The sequence below is a fragment of the Artibeus jamaicensis genome, unplaced genomic scaffold (genome assembly GCF_021234435.1).
Source record: "Artibeus jamaicensis isolate MK-2021 breed Jamaican fruit bat unplaced genomic scaffold, CSHL_Jam_final scaffold_916, whole genome shotgun sequence".
NCBI classification, from domain to species: domain Eukaryota; kingdom Metazoa; phylum Chordata; class Mammalia; order Chiroptera; family Phyllostomidae; genus Artibeus; species Artibeus jamaicensis.
Window position 1 is genome coordinate 25,913,486 of NW_026522059.1, and position 18,453 is coordinate 25,931,938.

General features: G+C 40.5%; 2 protein-coding genes and 1 long non-coding RNA gene across 11 annotated transcripts in view; 2 read left to right on the top strand and 1 right to left on the bottom strand.

Annotated features, from left to right (window-relative positions):
- Window positions 1-7,330, top strand: part of UBR5 (ubiquitin protein ligase E3 component n-recognin 5) — a 121,094-nt gene extending 113,764 nt beyond the window's left edge. For all 8 annotated transcript variants that reach the window (XM_037133342.2, XM_037133345.2, XM_037133344.2 and 5 more), the window contains 5 exons: window positions 646-801; window positions 1,148-1,261; window positions 2,734-2,878; window positions 4,171-4,256; window positions 6,719-7,330. In XM_037133342.2, the coding sequence (XP_036989237.2) occupies window positions 646-801; window positions 1,148-1,261; window positions 2,734-2,878; window positions 4,171-4,256; window positions 6,719-6,931 (714 nt within the window). In that variant the 3' untranslated portion in view covers window positions 6,932-7,330. The remainder of the gene's footprint in view (window positions 1-645; window positions 802-1,147; window positions 1,262-2,733; window positions 2,879-4,170; window positions 4,257-6,718) is intronic.
- Window positions 686-13,856, bottom strand: LOC119040378 (uncharacterized). Its single transcript, XR_005080843.2, has 3 exons — window positions 13,671-13,856; window positions 3,350-3,422; window positions 686-774 (listed from the first exon to the last, which is right to left on the bottom strand). It is a non-coding gene; the product is annotated as an uncharacterized LOC119040378 (long non-coding RNA).
- Window positions 13,857-14,156: 300 nt separating this feature from the next.
- Window positions 14,157-18,453, top strand: part of RRM2B (ribonucleotide reductase regulatory TP53 inducible subunit M2B) — a 28,652-nt gene continuing 24,355 nt past the window's right edge. For both annotated transcript variants that reach the window (XM_037133392.2, XM_037133391.2), the window contains exon 1: window positions 14,157-14,316. In XM_037133392.2, the coding sequence (XP_036989287.1) occupies window positions 14,269-14,316 (48 nt within the window). In that variant the 5' untranslated portion in view covers window positions 14,157-14,268. The remainder of the gene's footprint in view (window positions 14,317-18,453) is intronic.

The following is an 18,453-nucleotide window of genomic DNA, read 5'->3' on the forward strand; positions in this document are numbered from 1 at the left end:
TGAGTCGCACCAGCTAGGGCTCCACTGAATTCTTAAAAGTAGTCTAGCTATAACGTGTTCTTGTGCAAGGAAGAACTGGAATTAAAGTTTAGCAACCTACAAGCATTGGTATGTCTAGCTTTAACAGGGTTACAAGGTTTATAGAAAAGATCATGGACTTAAATAGATTACAGATTTAACCCAATGACCTGATCTTAGCAAATTACTGAATTCCTTTGAGTGTCAGATTTATCATGAATTAGTAATCTTTATTTTAAAATTATTGTCAAGATAAACAGGATGCATATTTACTTTAGGACCAGTGTTGCTCAGCATAATCACTGTTTAATAATTAGTGCTGGTTTTTACAAATGTGTTATTTTGAAACTTAAAAAAATTATACTTTGATTTTGAATTTTTCAAACTATTCTTAAATATTCTTGAAATATTATGAAAAAATATTTGAATACTTTTCATACTTTAAAAATTAAATATGCTATCAGAACCAAAGATGTATTAAATGTTTCCTCTTTAAATCAGTTGTATGTAATGGAAGATTATTTTTCATCATTATAACTTCAGATTATTCTTTATCATAGATTTCAGTTTACTGATGAATCCAGTAAAGATACTTCTTTCATAATTTTCATATGATTACTTTCTTAGGTCAATTGGCATGATTTTGCGTTTTTTGACCCTGTGATGTATGAGAGTTTGCGGCAACTTATCCTTGCTTCTCAGAGTTCAGATGCTGATGCTGTTTTCTCAGCGATGGATCTGGCATTTGCAATTGACCTGTGTAAAGAAGAGGGTGGAGGACAGGTAAAACCAATTATGTAGTTTTCTGATTCTGGCAAGAAAATTTGGTTAGTCTGTTGTGTTTGTCTTATGTAGAAACAGTTTAGATAGGAGCCAAGAAAGAAAGAGACATACACAAATACAGAGAAAAAAACCCAGGAGATTAACAGAAACTGAGAGAGAGGGAGTGGGGGAGAGAAACAGAGAGATTGAGAATGAGAAGAGTTTTTTGTACTTATTTAGGCCAGAAGGTTTGTATTTCTTAGATACTTGCCAGATACAGAATTGTCCTTGGGTTTAAAAATTTAGGAAATTGTTTCATGCACTGTTAAGCAAGCTTTTTAAATGGCACTGCTGAATTTTTTCACAGGTTGAACTTATTCCTAATGGTGTAAATATACCAGTGACTCCTCAGAATGTGTATGAATATGTACGGAAATATGCAGAGCACAGAATGTTGGTAGTTGCAGAACAGCCATTACACGTAAGTGTTTTCTAAAAACTGTTACTTGATCTGAAGAGGCTGTATGTGTCGTCCTGCGTGGCAAACTAATTCATGGTATATTCAGCTTGCCTATAAAAGGTCAAAATTTTTAAACCAAAGTGAATTTATTTATAATGTAAATTACACCCAAATCCAGGCCTATTACTCACTTTCTTGAGGTGAAACTACTTGGAAAAAACACGATCATCAGAAACTTAATTTTATGGGCAAAAGTTTGGAAAGGGTGCTCGTGGGACTGACATGACTGTTTGGGGATCTACAACTGCTCATACTTTCATTGACTTACTAGATGTACTGTATCTAGGGCTCAGAGGCAGTTGTGCTCATGGTTATGGCTTAGAGCGAAAGGACTCAGCAAGGTGTGCAGGCTTTCCTAGTTCTCTCGCTGGGTGTGGGTTGTCAAAGAACACACTTCTTCCTTTAGCAGTGATTTAGAGCAACACATGCAGTGCTTGTGCTTCGGGAAGCCTGCTTAGGAGTCAGTCTCGTATTTTTAACTAGAGGCCAGTCCCATAAGCATATTCCTCCTGCCTTCACAACCAGCCATGATTACCGAGATCAGACGCCCAGAGGGAAGCACTTGTTCATCTTAAACCACACTGTATGCACAAATAGTCTGGGCAAGTTGTACAGCAGGGTTCATTGCTAGAGACATTCCAAACAGCCACATTAGATAGTCATGTAGGCAATATTCCAAAAACCAAGTTCTGGATACCAGCCAAGGGCCAATCAAGCCCTTCTAAAGCACAACATCAAACTTGCTACATTGACTCTTTCCCCTTCTAGGGAAAATGTCTATGTAGATTAGGACTGGCAGCGTCAGATGTCTCTGGTCCTTGCACTGGGAATAATTGTGCAGGCTCTGGAGCCCTGCTGTCAGGGTTCCGGTCATGGCTGCAGCGCTGAGATGTGACGTGAGCAAACTATTTACATTCTTTGTGCCTTGCTTCCCTCCTCTGAAAGATGAGGATAGGATTAAATGAATTAATACACGTAAGGTGCTTAGATCAGTTCTTGGCCTGTGGTAATTATTTCTCAGTAAGCTTCTAGATTTTGGGTTTGTGTTGGGGAAGTTTGTTTTGTCATTTTAAGACCTACCCTAGGATGTTGGCAGGATAGCACATTTGACAGATGAGGCTATTTTTGTTTATTTAATGACTACCCTCTTTGTTGTCAACACAATTTAAGAATTTGCTTCAGTTAATGACTGCTGTGTAATACTACTTCACCTTTGAAATGAAGCCTATCGATTACTCCTCCCTTTGCCCCTCTTTTGAATCTACTAATAAGAAATTAAAAATGCAGAACTTAATGTTTTTCTCTCTGGTTTAAAAGGGGAACTAGTATTTTTAGAGAGAAGCTGCTAAAATTAGATACTAGGCTTTAACAACAATAAAGGTTACATAGAAAATACCAATAATAATAAAAGGATACTTTTTAAAATTCTCTAGGCAATGAGGAAAGGTCTACTGGATGTGCTTCCAAAAAACTCATTAGAAGATTTAACAGCAGAAGATTTTAGGCTTTTGGTAAATGGCTGTGGTGAAGTTAATGTGCAAATGCTGATCAGTTTTACCTCTTTCAATGATGAATCAGGTATGAAATTTTTGAAATGTTTATTTAAGGAATAATCTACACAGATAGTTTGGTCAGTCAGCACTTTCTGAGTTTCTGATTTTTAGATATGTTTATAGGGCTTTGGAAATGCTGTAATTACTCAGATGCTTAAAAGTTTTGTTGTTTTTTTTTAACATATGATTGAATGACGATGGCTCAGTACTAGACTTTTATTGCTTATTTTTTCTAGATTTTAAAGAATATATGGTTTGTAAAAATTCTTTGTAGTGAGCAACTGTGTGAAAAGGATTTTATATATAATAAGAAAAAACAATGCATGTGACAATTCCATTGAACTTTCCTGATTTATGTCTCCTAAACTCTCTGAAGATTTGGACTGCATGGTATTTGCCCAAAGTGCACTTACAAAGACATGGCAGCACACAAACACACGGAGAATCTAAAAAGAGTAAAGAGAGGTGGGGATAACCTCCCTAGAATAACATTTACCTTCAGTGCTTGGTTTGCTGCAGCTCTTTCTTTCCAGAGTCCTGTAGTCTAGGAATAGACTTCATGGCTGTGACTATACAATAAAACACCATAAACTCCAAGAAGCTTATTAGGAGAGGATTATACTTATAGCCCAAGATTATTGCATACATTGAAGGTGCCAATTTTTTCCCCTTTATTTTTCAAACAACTTCAGCCAAATTATAGTAAGTTAAATTTGGATACATTTTCTTGTTTTTTCTTCATGCTTGGTAGTATATATGTCATTGTATAATAGTTTTTGTGCTACTTTTTCATACAGTTTTCAATACTTTTGAGGTAAAAATCTGTTGCATTTCAAGTCAAAAAGCTAGGAGGGGAAAGAATGTATCTAAAGATACTCTGGGTATAATCCTCAGATCAGCAGCAGCATCTGAAGTTTTGCAGAAATACAAAATTTCTGGTTTCTTTCCCCCACTCCTCCCTGTAGACCTTGTCAATGAGAATCTGCATTTTAGAAAGATCTCCAAGTGGTTTGTAAACTCATTAAAATTTGAGAAGCACTGGCTTAAGATCATAAGAAGAATCCTGACTTTCAGATGGGATTAAAGTCATGTGATTATCAGTTTTGAGACTGAAGGTTCATTTTTCTTGGTTATCTTGAGTCAGGATTGACTAATAAATTGTAGAGGTTTTACATTGTGCAAATGGTCCTAATTTCCTGTATTAAAAATTAGACCTAAATAACATTTTAGTTATATATGCATTTTTATAATAAGAAATACTCTAAAGATGTAACTACTGATAGAGTATATTGAATTTGATACGTTCTTCAATCTTAGGAGAAAATGCCGAGAAGCTCTTACAGTTCAAGCGCTGGTTCTGGTCAATAGTAGAGAAGATGAGCATGACAGAGCGGCAAGATCTTGTAAGTTAAGTTCATAAACTTGTAGAAGAAGATATAAAATGGTAAAATAATGGTTGTATGACAGCCTTTTGTTTTCAGCTTGTAATGGTTGGTTATTTAAATTTTGGTGAAAGAAACTATGGGAGGTCAAATAACAGGCAGTTTTGCTTTTCTGCAACAGAACAGCTGAAGTATTATCTGAACAGTATAGTATCTTGATTAATCTCTATACACTAGCAATAGAGTAGCTTAATTGTGATATGTAGATATTAAACCTATGATTTTAATCTCATTATTACTTACTAATTTAGAAGATGAAACTAGATGTTAACTTTCATCACAGTGAAAAGCCTGTCATAAAGTCAATGGAATCTTTGTCCAACCTGGAGTATATCCATAACCAAGTAACTTGTACTTTAATCTTGAAATAGAAGTCTCCACTATACATTCTTGTAAAAACTTGAGGAATGTTTCCCTTACTGAACTAGCCTTAGTTCTCAGTAATCTAAACTGATGCAATATATAAAAATGATCCCATTTCTAGATATATCCCCCAGTTTTATTTGAAAGGGGGAGATGGTTACTTGTGCAGGAAAGCACAAACTTGCAATTTCCCATTGGCCTTCAATTCAGGCAATAACTTATTTTGGGGAGGGGAGAGGGTCCTGCTTTTAGTACTCCTTAATCTTTACACAAGTGCATCCCCCTGTCCCAAGTCTTCAGTATTTCTTCATTAATATTTCAGTTTGTTCAACAGTCCTGGTGATTTCCATTTAGATTGTTCCACAGGTAAATTTGGTATAATCGGTTCCATATAACTTTGGCTTTCCCAATCTTGTGGACCCTAAAGTCCTACTCCCTAATACCATATCTGTCCTCACTGCTATCAGGAGCACCTAAATAGCTTAGGGTGATACCACTTGCAGTCAGTCTTTGAATCTGGGAACCTCCTTTCCCTGTAACAGGCAACATACTCTGTAAGATCTACCAGAAACAGAAATAGAAATGACTGGCTATCTGGTATGAATTCTAAGGTATATCTTTTTATCTATTCCCTAGTTTTAATTTTCTGCTGCTTTTAAATCAGCACCTCCTCTGTCCAGTTAGTGAAGTTAAATCTCACTGCAGTTTCTGCTTTCCTGGAAGAGAAATACGCTAACTCTTCAGTCTTGACACAGAAAGACAAAATCTCTCTCTATAAAGGCCTCAGTATTTCCAATCAATAGCTTTAATTTGTGAGCTTCACTTTTTAAATGCCTGTATGAAATCTATTCCAGGGGCTCAAGCAGCGCATCAAGGAGTCTTTTCCCTCTCCTCTTCCCTTTCCTTCACATATTGTTGGCTTTGTCCTGAGTGCTGAGGGATATAATAATATAATAGGGTTTCCCCAACTGTTCTCTCTTGAATTATTAGTCCTGCAAATTACACGGTTTCTAGAATTAATGGTATTTCTCATAAAACTATGCTTCAGGAAATAGCAGATTAGTTCATTTAGATTTCCTAGTTACTCTGAGATACTGAATATGCAGGGTCCAGCAGAAGTAAGGCCTGTTTGAGTGAGGTTGGTAGGGTGATAATATGGGTGTAACAATTTATAGTTTTAATTTGAACTTGTCATGTGCTTGAGTGTGATATTGTTATGTTACAGAATTACATGCTGATTTTGTAATAAAAGATTTGTAATAAAAAAGGGTGTTACTTGTGCTGGACCCTGTATTTGTCTGTTTAGTTGTATACTATAAAATGTATTAGATTTTAAAAGCTTTACCTTATGAGACAGGCACTGTGTTTAATTATCACTAAAGAATGGTATGCATGGGTCAATATGGAATGGTATGTATTAATAAAAATAAAACTATATAAACATGACAGGAAAGCATATCCTAGGTTATCATATATAAGTAAAAAATAAAGTAGAAGTTAACATTTATCTTATGTCACACAAAGTAGGTGTGCAGTAAAACAATGTTAATGTGGCTTATTACATGGATTTTGATGTACAGATTACTATTATAAAGTTATTGTGTATCACAGTGTAGCACTGAAAATACTGGGCTGTTTTGCTAGTAGATAAAATGCAAAATAAATTTTTTTGATAACTTGTATGAATTTTTTAACCTTTTTTGATAACCTGTATGAATTTTTGGAAGACTTTGTATATTTTTTCCATTAAGAGATTCTCCAGGCAGTTTAGCCATTGGAAAGGACCTTAGAGAATATTCGGTCCAATGGCCTCACAGTACAGATGAGAAGCTGAGTGCCCAAAACATAGCTACTTCTCTGCACACCTGGCACCGTTTCTTCTTTTATCCCCGAACCTTTCCTTTTCAGTACGGAGAAAAAAAATTAAAACCCAGTTTGAAATACTTTAATATCCTTTTGTAGGTTTTAACACAAGAATGGGTCTCTGTGTGTATATTGCCAGAATTAAGGGTTGACTATGAATCTGTTAAAAGCCAAAGCTGTAATTATTTCCTGTTCAGGTTTACTTTTGGACATCAAGCCCATCATTGCCAGCCAGTGAGGAAGGATTTCAGCCGATGCCCTCAATCACAATAAGGCCACCAGATGACCAGCATCTTCCTACTGCAAATACGTGCATTTCTCGACTTTACGTCCCACTCTATTCCTCTAAACAGATTCTCAAACAGAAATTGCTACTCGCCATTAAGACCAAGAATTTTGGTTTTGTGTAGAGTATAAAAAGTGTGTACTGCTGTGTAATATTACTAGCTAATTTTGTAGATTTTTTCCATTTGTCTATAAAGTTTATGGAAGTCAGTGCTGTCACACCCCCTGGAGGTACCTTACAGAGATTAAGTGCAAACATTCCTTGCTGAGTCTGTAGCATAAAGGCCTGAGGAGCACTAGCAACATTTGGCCATAACGGTTTGCTAGTCAACAACTTCTGGGTCGCACCCCAGCCAAAGATGACAGCAGAACAACATAATTTACACTGTGATTTATCTTTTTGCTGAGGGGGGAAAAATGTAAAATGTTCTGAAAATTCACTGCTGCCTTTGTGGAAAGTGTTTCAGCAAAGGTTCTTGTATAGAGGGAATAGGGAATTTCAAAATAAAAAATTAAGTATGTTCTGTGTTTTCATTTTAACTTTTTTATGGTGTTTGATTAATTTGTGGTTGGCTGCAATTGTGTATCATGTATATGGAACTTGTAAAAAGTTCTGGACATTCAGATCTTAGAGATAAAATCACCTTTACCTATGAAAACCACTTATTGCGGTTTATTTTGGCTGCGTTGAGCTCTAGGATATTAAATGATATCACTAATATTTTGCATGTAATTGTTCATTTGAGTGAGGGCACTTTTTTGTACATACGATGGGGCCAATGCACAATACTTGATCACAATCAACTTTTTTTTCCTTTGTATCCCTATTTCAATGAGAGGTCAGCCAGGAGGTTACTGCACTTCAGTTCTAACTAGACATTTGTATTAAGGTATTTCAGTTATGTAAACTCAGCCTGGGCACTTTCTGATAACTGTAAAATGTTTTATAAGATCATGATTATTGAAGATACATTTTGGAAAATTTTAAATGTTCGTGAGCAGCTTAACTACTTTTGTATCTAGCCTTTTTTAAGTATCTTGTTACATTTTTTAAAATAAATTACAGAAGAAATGTCAAGTAATATTGAAGAAACAATAGTTTTTATTTATGTAGTTGTACATTTTTTAACTAAGGGCAATACATGGACACAGTTATGTGCATAAAATTTTTTGATTTAAAGAACTGAAAGTTTATATACACATGGACTAAAAAAACCAAGAAAATGAGTCCACATTTTACAGTTAGCAGAGATTCCTGAATGGCACTGGCCAGGCCACCTTTTCTTTTTACAAATGGGGGAAGTGACCTTTGGGAACCTTACTTAGCATAGGAAGTTAACTCACTTAATAGCTACTTAATAACTGAGAGGTTCCTTTTTGATGACCCATTAATTATGTAGCCTAGGACCAGTATCTCTAAATTCCTGTGGTGTTAGTAGCATAAATTGATGGCATAATAAGGAACACTTTTCTTCATGAAGTCTTTAATAAAGTGACTTAAACTATTCACTTTATATGTTGAAAATGAGGAGAGAAATTCTTTGGAATCTCTCCTACCTTTCAGTTCCTTCATAGGACTCCTGGCCTTCAGGATGTTTTTCATGTTCAAAGGCACTACACGTCCATTATATAACTTCCTTCAGAAGTCTGAACCACATGATATTCTCAGCCCTGCTGACATAGTAAATATTAAAAACTAAAATGATAGTGCAACTCATTGTATTAACTTAAAACACAACATGCTGTGTTAGATTTGTGTAAATTAACCAAAGGTAACTTTACAAAGACATTGGTTTTTATGTCTAAATGCTATTTCTGAGTAAATGAAATAGTGATTAGATTAAGAGCTGATCAATGATGTGTCTGCAATAGATAAACTTTATATATGACCTTCTGTGTGCACATGATGGGGCTGATAAAATATGAAATGAGAACAAACTAGATATGAATAGGACATTTGAAACCCTAATTGTGAACTTATTTTTAATAATTACTGAGAGAATGAAAATATTTAAAATAATGCAAATGTCTCAAGTCTTCCTAAATCAAGATTTTTGGTTAAAATGCTTTTAGGAATATTACAAGCAGAATGAATTTTTTTTTAAGTAAAGCATAAAATGGTTCTAAATGTAAAATAAAGTCATGTAAAATAAAGTTCTCTTTTGGTCTTGTTCAGTGATTAAATCTAATAGACTTGAAAACAAATTTAGGAAGAGAAGACCAAGAATGAACTTTACTGAGGGTTTCCAAAGTTTTATTCTTTCCTTACATCATCTAAATATCAAAGACTCCATAATAACTTACAGAGCAGGCTTGAGAGGGCTTTTAAAGAGTATGATTTCACTATTTAGTATGTGCTCTAAACATTTCTAAAGATACTATTTTTTGTGAGTTTAAAGGTAGCAATTTGTAGGTCTAAACACAAAGTGAGGTATCTTCCCCTTCCCCTGCGGCAGTTCTCATGTGACTGTGGGCATAGGATTCTCTTGTGGAACTTGTTAATTAATGCACATCTCAGTCACACTCACATTCAGTAAATCTTACATGGAGGACAGAAGTCTTTATTCTTAAACAGGATTCCAGGTGACTCTGAATCACTACCCACAGAGCATTACTTTGTATTTACAAGTATACATTCCCCTCGGTAACAACCTGTGGAAAAGTACTTCCATTAATCACCAAGTCCTGAGTTGGGTTCTTCCTCCTGATAAACGGCTGGCTAGAAGTGCCTCTGAAGTGGCTAGAAGTGCTGGCTAGAAACTGCCTGACCAGTGAGAGGGAGTACTTTCCTTTTTGGAAATATCTTCAGTATTTACATTAACCTAAGTAAGTAGGCATGAACACACAGATAACTCTTTTCTACACCTAATTTGACTAATGCAGAAGTTAAAGCGACTTTATTCATGTCAAGATAGGTTAAATATAAGGAAAGTATCTTACCTCTTAGAAAATAAATATTACTGGACTATTGTGACTGTAAGATTAAGTTTCTCTCAATTACTAACCTTTGTTAGTACTTATGTGCCAGGCACTTGGTCAAGTGCTTTACATTCATTTTATTCTACGAGATAAAGCCTATTACCTATCTCTTGAATAGGAAATCCAGGCACAGGTAAACAATGTGCTCACAGCTACACAGCTAGTTAAGTGTGAAGTGAGGCACGTCTCCAGGCATTCTGGAGCTTGCATTCCTAAGTATTGGGCTACACAATTTTGTGGGAGGTGTAAATAAGCAAGTGAGTTGGTCACTGAAGGTTCTAATCACCCAATTCTAATATCTTGGGTGCAGGTGAGTGTCCCTCCACACCACCAAGCAATGCGGTGACACCAGCTGGGTGTCCTACAATTCACCACAGTTCTGACACTGTACCTGAAGACAGTATCAGCTTCCACAGGTAAATGGCTCAGTCCCATCAGACCACACTCCAGATGTGAACTGCAAGCACAGCTTGTCACCTGTACATCTGACAGGCTATATACATCTGTTTTGGAACAACAGTTCCCATGACTCCTTCCTTGGGTTTGGTTAATTTGCTAGGGCGGTTTGCAGACCTCAGAGAGACATTTTACTTATTAGATCACCAGTTTATCACTAAGATAGAACTTAGGAAGAGCCAGATGAGTGATAAGCATAGGGAACGGAGGAGGAGCTTCCCATATTCTCAAGTATACTGCTCTCCCTGAATCTCAAGTGTTCACCGACTGGAAGCTCTCAGACCTCTGACCTTTGGGGTCTTCACAGACCTTCATTACACAGGCATGACTGAAGTCGTTGGCCATCGGTGCTTGGTTCAGCCTCCAGCCCCTCTCCCCTCCCTGGCTGTAGGGTGGGTTACCTCTCAAGTTCCAACACTACTGTCACCTGGCATCCTTGGCAACCAGCCCCTATCCTTGGGTGCAGTCCACAAGCTACCTCATTAAGAACAAAAGACACCTTTATCATTTTTATCACTTGGGAAATTCCAAGCGTTTTAAAAGCTCTGTGCCATAAACAGGGAAAAGACCAAATATATATTTATTATAAATCACAGTATCACAGTCTTCTACCCCTGGTCTTTGAACACAAATACCTACAGCAAAACAAAGATAAAAAATTATAGCAAATTACTAGAATCCCACTCAGTGCACAACTATGCAGTCCATCACTGAAAGTGTCTCCCAGGGTGAGGCCACTCAGGTTGGCAGGCTTCCATCTGATTGTGTCAGGTTCCAAAAGCAGGAGAGGAGTCAGTGGTGTATGGCTTCACCCTGCATCTGGTGTAATTTGAGCAAAGGAACTACCATTTTTTTTAATGTTTTCTTAAAAGATTTTTTAAAAATTTTTTTGGAGAGAAGGGAAGAGAGGGAGAGAAACATCAATGAGAGAGAAAAACACTGATCAGTTAGTTGCCTCCCCTACTGGGGACTGAATCCGCAACCCAGGCATGTGCCTGGAAATTGAACTCGCCACTTTTCACTTTCAGGATGATGCTCAACCAACTGAACCACACTAATCAGGGCTTCCCCCGCCTCCCCCATACATCCTCACCTGAGAATATGTTTGTTGACTTCAGACAAGGAGAGACATTGATGACAAAGAGACATCAATTGGTTGCCTCCCTTATGCATCCTGACTATAGATCGAACTTGTAGCCTACATGTGTGCCCTGACTGGGAGTTGAACCCGCAATCTTTTGGTGTACAGGGATGATGCTCCAACCAACTGAGCTCGCTACCTACTCAGGGTGGAACTATCAACTCTTCCTCTAAGCCTCTTTCAGTATGTTAATGTAATACGGGCTATCCCTAACTACATAACCATTTATTCATTCCTTTACCCATAATTAATATATTTCCTTCTCTCCATTTATACCCAAACTTTTCCACCTTTGGAAAGGACCTTAGGTTCTGCCTCTGTGCTTGCCTACACTGCAGACAGCAAAACTAGTCTAGCAAGTCCTTCCCACTTCAGTTCCGATAAGGTAAGGTTACAAAGGTGTAGAACTAGTGGGCTATTTTTACCACCAACCAATACAGCTGAATTCACTGTTAGCCCCAGTTTGGCAGATAGGGTGATGGGACATCCTACCCCGTCAGACCCTTGGGAACTCCAAGTTTAAAAGCAGAGTTTCTTGCTTAGGAATCATTCCTGCTTCTAGCTCTTGTAGTTGCAGCAGCCCTGGTCCTATGACCACTGCACTACGTAGAAGAAAAAAAAGCTGAAGTGATGCAAGGAATAAAGAGTGTCAGCATCTTCCTCATTTTCTCTTCTCCAGATCCCATAGAAAAACCTACGCAGCAAGGAGAACCCTTTAGCCCCACTCCTACTCATGTTGAGTGCGGGCACATTAACAATCACTGTTTCAATCACTCACTCCAATTCCCTGCCAAACTAACCAAAGGAGGAGAGCTCTCTGTGCCCACTGTTGGACGTTATGGACTATAAATTATGTTTGCTCCTTGGTCTGAAGAAATAATAAATTGTAAAGTTCAAGCAACTCGGTTTGATCTGAACCTTTCTGACCTATGACCTCTAGGATGGCCTGATTACTAGTCTACTTGGAAGCTACCAGAGTAATTTCCCACCCCAACTAAGTGCTTTACAAGTAATATCAAATCCATACAACGATCTTATTGGGAAGGAATTATTATTATTATCCTAAAAATGAGGAAACAGTGTCGAGATGCTGAGTAATATGTCCAAGGTAGCACAGCTAATAAACAGGGGAGCTCGAATTCATGCCTATGGTATAGTTCTAAAATTTATATTCATTTTCACTAAGCTCATTCATTTTCATATCTTCAGCAGCAAATATGTTATCTGACATCTTGTTTGATGACTAATTAAATCACAGAATTTTTGCTCTTAGTTTATTTGCCATGTGGCCTATGATAAACAATCTAACTTCTTTAAAACTCAGTTTTCTCATATAATTTATTTTATTATTTAAAGGTTATATGTGTAAAAATGTGACTCCACACTTGACCCCTGGTAGTTGCCCAGAAAGGATAACACTCACCCCCTACTCTAGGGCAGGTTTTAGAAAGAGCTTTCAGTTACTTTCAAAGCTGAATTTTCTATCCTATTTACCCCACTTCACACAGCTATCCACAAAACAGGTGCGTGTTGTTCAAGGCTTAATAGTTCAGCTTCAAGCTACCTAAACAAATCTTTCACCTCATTTTAGATCAAACTATTTTTTCCTTCTGTTGTACGTTTTGTTTAGATAGTTCCCCTGAGAGACGGGTCTTGGTAATTCAACCAAATTATTGTGACATTAGTAGCCACTGCCTGCTGCTGTTACGGGGGAGAATTTCCTCCCTCCAGGGCTTTAACTTTTGGCCTTGTAACGAGCAGTTGCCTAGGAGACTGCGCAGTCGACTACTTTCTAGGTGGGTAATCTTATCTACCCTAAGTCTGAGTTTCTTCACTTGCAACATGAGGGACATTGCTATCGCTACTTCAGAGATATACTCACAACTAAATCACTTAATTTATAAAAGGTGCTTAGGGTGGTGCCTGACACTTTGTAAGAGCTCAATCAACATTACGAAAAGCTCAGTTTGTTGAAACAATTTCAGAGCTTTCAAAGCATTTTCCTAAATTGAGTCATTTTCCCCTCTCACTCTTACGCCCCACCTACTCCACGCACACGCACTCTTGTCCCTGGACCCCTTCTCGCCGGACGGGTAAATACAAAACAAGGCAGCGTTCCCTCCCCCTTCATTTGCTGGCGGTGCCGCAGGTTTTTTCTCCCAATAGTGTGGCTTCCCCCCACCACTTCGCACAAGGATGGTGCTTCCTCCTTATCATCTCCTCTGGAATGTGGTCCTACCGCCCCCTGGACCTCTCTCCCTGGCGTCTCGAGAGTTAGCGCGACATACCGTGTTCCTGGGGCACCGCGAGAGCTGCGAGGAAATCGCGACGTGGAGAGGTGACCTGGCGTGACAAACACCTCCGGTCCGTACCAGGGCAGAGGAGCCCGAAGTTGCCAAGGAAGGCGGGGCCGAAGGTACCTCGGGCCGCAGGCGGGGAACCGAGACCGGGCAGGCTCCGGCGGGCTCCGGCGAGCTCCCACACCGCGCAGGCGGGAGGCGGGGCGGGCGCAGAGGGAGGGGCGGGGCCAGCCGGGGAGGCGGGCCCCTGAGGTGGTGTTGCCCGGGCAGGCCCCGTGAGTCCGTACTGGGTAGGAAGGAGGCGGGGCCGGGGCTATGGAGTGGGGCGGGGCCGGCCGGAGTGGGCGAGTCCGTGAGGCTGGAAGGCAAGACCAGGCCTACGCAGCGAGAGTCCCTCACTGGGCAGACCAGAAAGCAGGGGCGGTGCAGCGGAGCGAGGCGGGGCCTGCCGGCGTGGGAGGGGCCTCTGCCGCTGCGGGTGGGGGCGTATACTGCAGCCCTACGGGGCACCTGCGTCCAGTCCTAGTTGGAGGTGGCCTGCGGCGCTCGGTTCTCTCCGCTCCGCAGCTCTGGCGGAGTCTGCGCGATGGGCGACCCCGAGAGGCCGGAAGAGGCCAGGCCAGAGCTGGAGGAGGTAACGTGGCTGCCGCTTTTTCCTTGGTCCCACAGTCAGCCTAGCTTCTAGATCGCAGGTTGCGGCGGGGACTTGCGAGGTGCAGGACCGCTATAGGAAAATTTCCCCCTTGCCATTGGAAACCCCGTGACGGCCCGGTCTGGATCTCGCCAGAGCCTTTCAAACGCCCGAGAGGCCGTCCCCCGGGACGGGTGAGGAGGGAGCCGGGTTTCTGCTCCACTGCTCTGCACCAGGGCCGAAGGCAACGCTCTGAGGCTTCAGGCCGGGGCGAGGAGCACTCCCTCCTTGACTCTCCTCGCATCCTTCTGTTTTCTGGAGCCCCGGGTTCGGAAACTGAAGCAAGGAACGACGGCTGGTGGTCTTAGTGGAGAAATGCATGTCATGTGTGGGGTGGTTCGAAGGAACTGGATGACGCCGGTGGAAATTGACACACAGTGGGGTGGAGATGATCCGTGGAAGGGCCACGGGAAATCTTCATAACAATCGAAACAACCAATTCAGGGGGCAGTTTTGCTTATACCAGATTACGTAACTAGTTGTGAATCTTTGGGGTGTCACTTTCTGCTTTTATACAGTGGAGGTGATACGACGCTCACAGAGGATTAAGTAAAATACTTATGTAAAGTACTGTGGAACTTCTGGATGCTTCATAAAACCTAAGTTAACATGCATCCTCTCTGCTTCTATGTTAATAAAGTACGTAACAGTAAAGAAACCGGGATTTATTAGACGGGAGTGTTGTAGGGTAATTCAAATTGTTGCTCCATAATTTTCATAGTTCGTTATTTTCCACATTCTAAACTATTTGTGTGTCCTTTGAATCTGTTACTATGTGGTTTCTTTGATATAATAGTTTCAGCTCACAGAGACATGCTTAACTCTACATTTTTTAAGAAAGTTGTAGGTTCCTGATTTGTGATTTTATTTCATTTTGAATTTGTAAACATTTAGTAACTAACAAATTGTTAGCATCCCTCCAACTTTTTCTTCCCATATTGAAACAAATACCTTTAGTACTGATTTCCCCACTTGGTTGAGACAACTCAGATTTTTCCTTTTGTGGTAATGGCCCCAGCAGTCATGCAGGCGCAAGGCCTGGAAGTTAACTTATATTATTCCTACCTCAGTGATACACACCCACTAAGACAGAGGCAGAACTTTATTTAGGTCTAGAATTAATTTTAGTGAGCATCTGTTCTGATGCCAGGGATGCCTGAAGTACTTTGTTTCTCTAGATGTGATGGTGCATTATGGGCCACTTACATCAGAATCACCTGGACTACTTTGTAAAGAATGTCAGTTATTGGGCCTACACTCAGTCATCGACTTTATTTGTTTTAAAATATGTTTTATTGATTATGCTGTTACAGTTGTCCCATTTTCCCCCCTCACCTCCACCCTGCACACCCTCTCCCACCCACATTCCCCACCTTTAGTTCATGTCCATTTGTCATACTTATAAGTTCTTTGACTTCTACATTTCCCATACCATTCTTACCCTCCCCCTGTCTATTTTCTACCTACCATCTATGCTACTCATTCCCTGTATCTTTTCCCCCTTTCTCCTCCTCCCACTCCCCTGTTGCTAACCCTCCATGTGATCTCCATTTCTTTGGTTCCACTCCTGATCTAGCTGTCCATTTAGTTTGCTTTTGTTTTAGATGTGGTTGTTAATAACTGTGAGTTTGCTGTCCCTTCACTGTTCATCTTTTTTATCTTCTTTTTCTTAGATAAGTCCCTTTAACATTTCATAAAATAAGGGCTTGGTGATGATGAACTCCTTGAACTTGACCTTATCTGAGAAGCACTTTATCTGCCCTTCCATTCTAAATGAAAGCTTTGCTGGATAGAGCAATCTTGGATGTAGGTCCTTGCATTTCATGACTTGGAGTACTTCTTTGCAGCCCCTTCTTGCCTGTAAGGTCTCTTTTGAGAAATCCACTGACAGTCTGATGGGAACTCCTTTGTAGGTAACTGTCTCCTTATCTCTTGCTGCTTCTAGGATCCTCTCCTTCATTTTAATCTTGGGTAATGTAATGATGATGTGCCTTGGTGTGTTCCTCCTTGGGTCCAACTTCTTTGGGACTCTCTGAGCTTCCTGGATTTCCTGGAAGTCTATTTCCTTTGCCAGAATGGGGAAGTTCTCCTTTATTATTTGTTCAAATAAGTTTTCCACTTGTTGCTATTCTTCTTTCCTTTCTGGTACCCCTGTAATTTGGATGTTGGAACATTAAAGATGTCCTGGAGGTTCCTAAGCCTCTCCTCATTTTTTTGAATTCTTGTTTCTTCATTCTTTTCTGTTTGGTTGTTTCTTTCTTTCTTCTGGTCCACTCCCTTGATTCTAGTCCCAGTTTTCTTTCCATCACTATTGGTCCCCTGTGCATTTTGCTTCATTTGACTTAGTGTAGCCTTCATTTTTTCATCTAATTTGCAACCAAATTCAACCAGTTCTGTGAGCATCCTGATCACCAGTGCTTTGAACTGTGCATCTGATAGGTTGGCTATCTCTTCGTGGCTTAGTTGTATTTTTCTGGAGCTTTGATCTATTCTTCTGTTTGGGCCATTTTTTAAAATCTTCTCACACCTGTGACGTATGAGGGGCAGAGCCTTAGGTGTTTACGGGGGTTGGAGGGTGGGGGGCTGGGACAACTCAGTTGCTGGGTTGTGATACTGTGTGTGGGGTAGGGGTCCGAAAGGGAACAGGGGCACCTGCTCTGCTCTCTGCTGGGTTTCAGTCACTTCCCTGCTTCCCCCAAGCAAACTGGGCCCTTCTGGTGCTGATTCCCAGGTGGGTGGGTTTGTGTATGTTCTGAGACCCTGTGGGTCTCTCCAACGAACTCTCCTGTGAGGCTGGGAATCTCTCCCTGCACCAGAACCCCCACAGATGTTTTCAGTTGGTGTTTTGAGGCTTTATTTTCTTGCCCTGGGGCCCTGGGTTATGTGGTCAGTCCTGCTCCCCCTTTGTTTCACCTGGCTTATCTGCATGCGAATGTGGGACCACCTGGCCTGCCAGCTGCCTTGCACGCTGTGCCAGTCCACAGTCCACCACTTCGCTGGGCCCACCAGCTGCCACCTTGCACGTCCTGGGTCCACCAGCCACTGTGTTTGCGGCAGCCCCTGTCCATCCCACCTCCTGACTCCGCCCCTCCTACCAGTCTGGATGAATGTGTCTACTTTAACTCCTTGGTTGTCCGACTTCCATACAGTTCAGTTTTCTGTCAGTTCTGGTTGTTATTTTGTTTCTAAAATTTTGTTGTCCTTATTTAGGTTGTATGAGGAGGCACAGTGTTTCCACCTACACCTCCATCTTGGCCAGAAGTCCCACCTCCCAGTCATCAATTTTGATAGTGAATCAGAATCTCTTGAGATGGGTGCGGGACTGCATTTTTAACAAGCGCTCAGGTCATCTTGGCACACATGTTTTCAGAACACTGCCTTACAGGGTTTATACGTGGGCTTCGAGTGAGGTTTATAAATCTCCTGAAGTTTGAAGATTTTTCATGTGTAGACATGAATCTTCTAAGAAAGGGGTCCATAGCTTTCACTCATTTCTCAAAGCTAACTATCTAACTGATAGTCTCTGTTTTTAAAGTAAAAAAGTTCAGGCCAGAACAGGTTAAGTGACCTGCCCAAGACCACACAGCTCAGTAATGGAACAAGGTTGTTTTTTTTTTTAAAGATTTTATTCATTTATATCTAGAGGGGAAGGGAAGGAGAGAGGGAGAGAAATATCAGTGTATGGTTGCCTCTTGTGCATCCCCTGCTGGGAACTGGCCTGCAACCCAGGCATGTGCCCCAACTGGGAATCGAACCGCGGTCGTTTAGTTCACAGGCCCAAGATTTATCCACCAAGCCACACCAGCCAGGGCTGGAACAAGGTTTAAAACCAAGTTCTTGCTCCTGGGCTATTCTATTTGTTTTGTCAGATTTGATGGAAATAGGAGAATGAAAACAATACTTACGACTAGTATAGGATCATGACAGTGTCTAAATATTCTACTTTACCTGAGCAGCAGAAGAAAGGTGGAGGCAAGTGAAAGTGGTGGAATTTGGGTGGGTGGAAGGGAGGGGCCTAGTAGAATGCCATCGTGGGTGAGAGCCTACGTAGGTGAGTGTGAGCTAGAGAGTCTTGTCTTA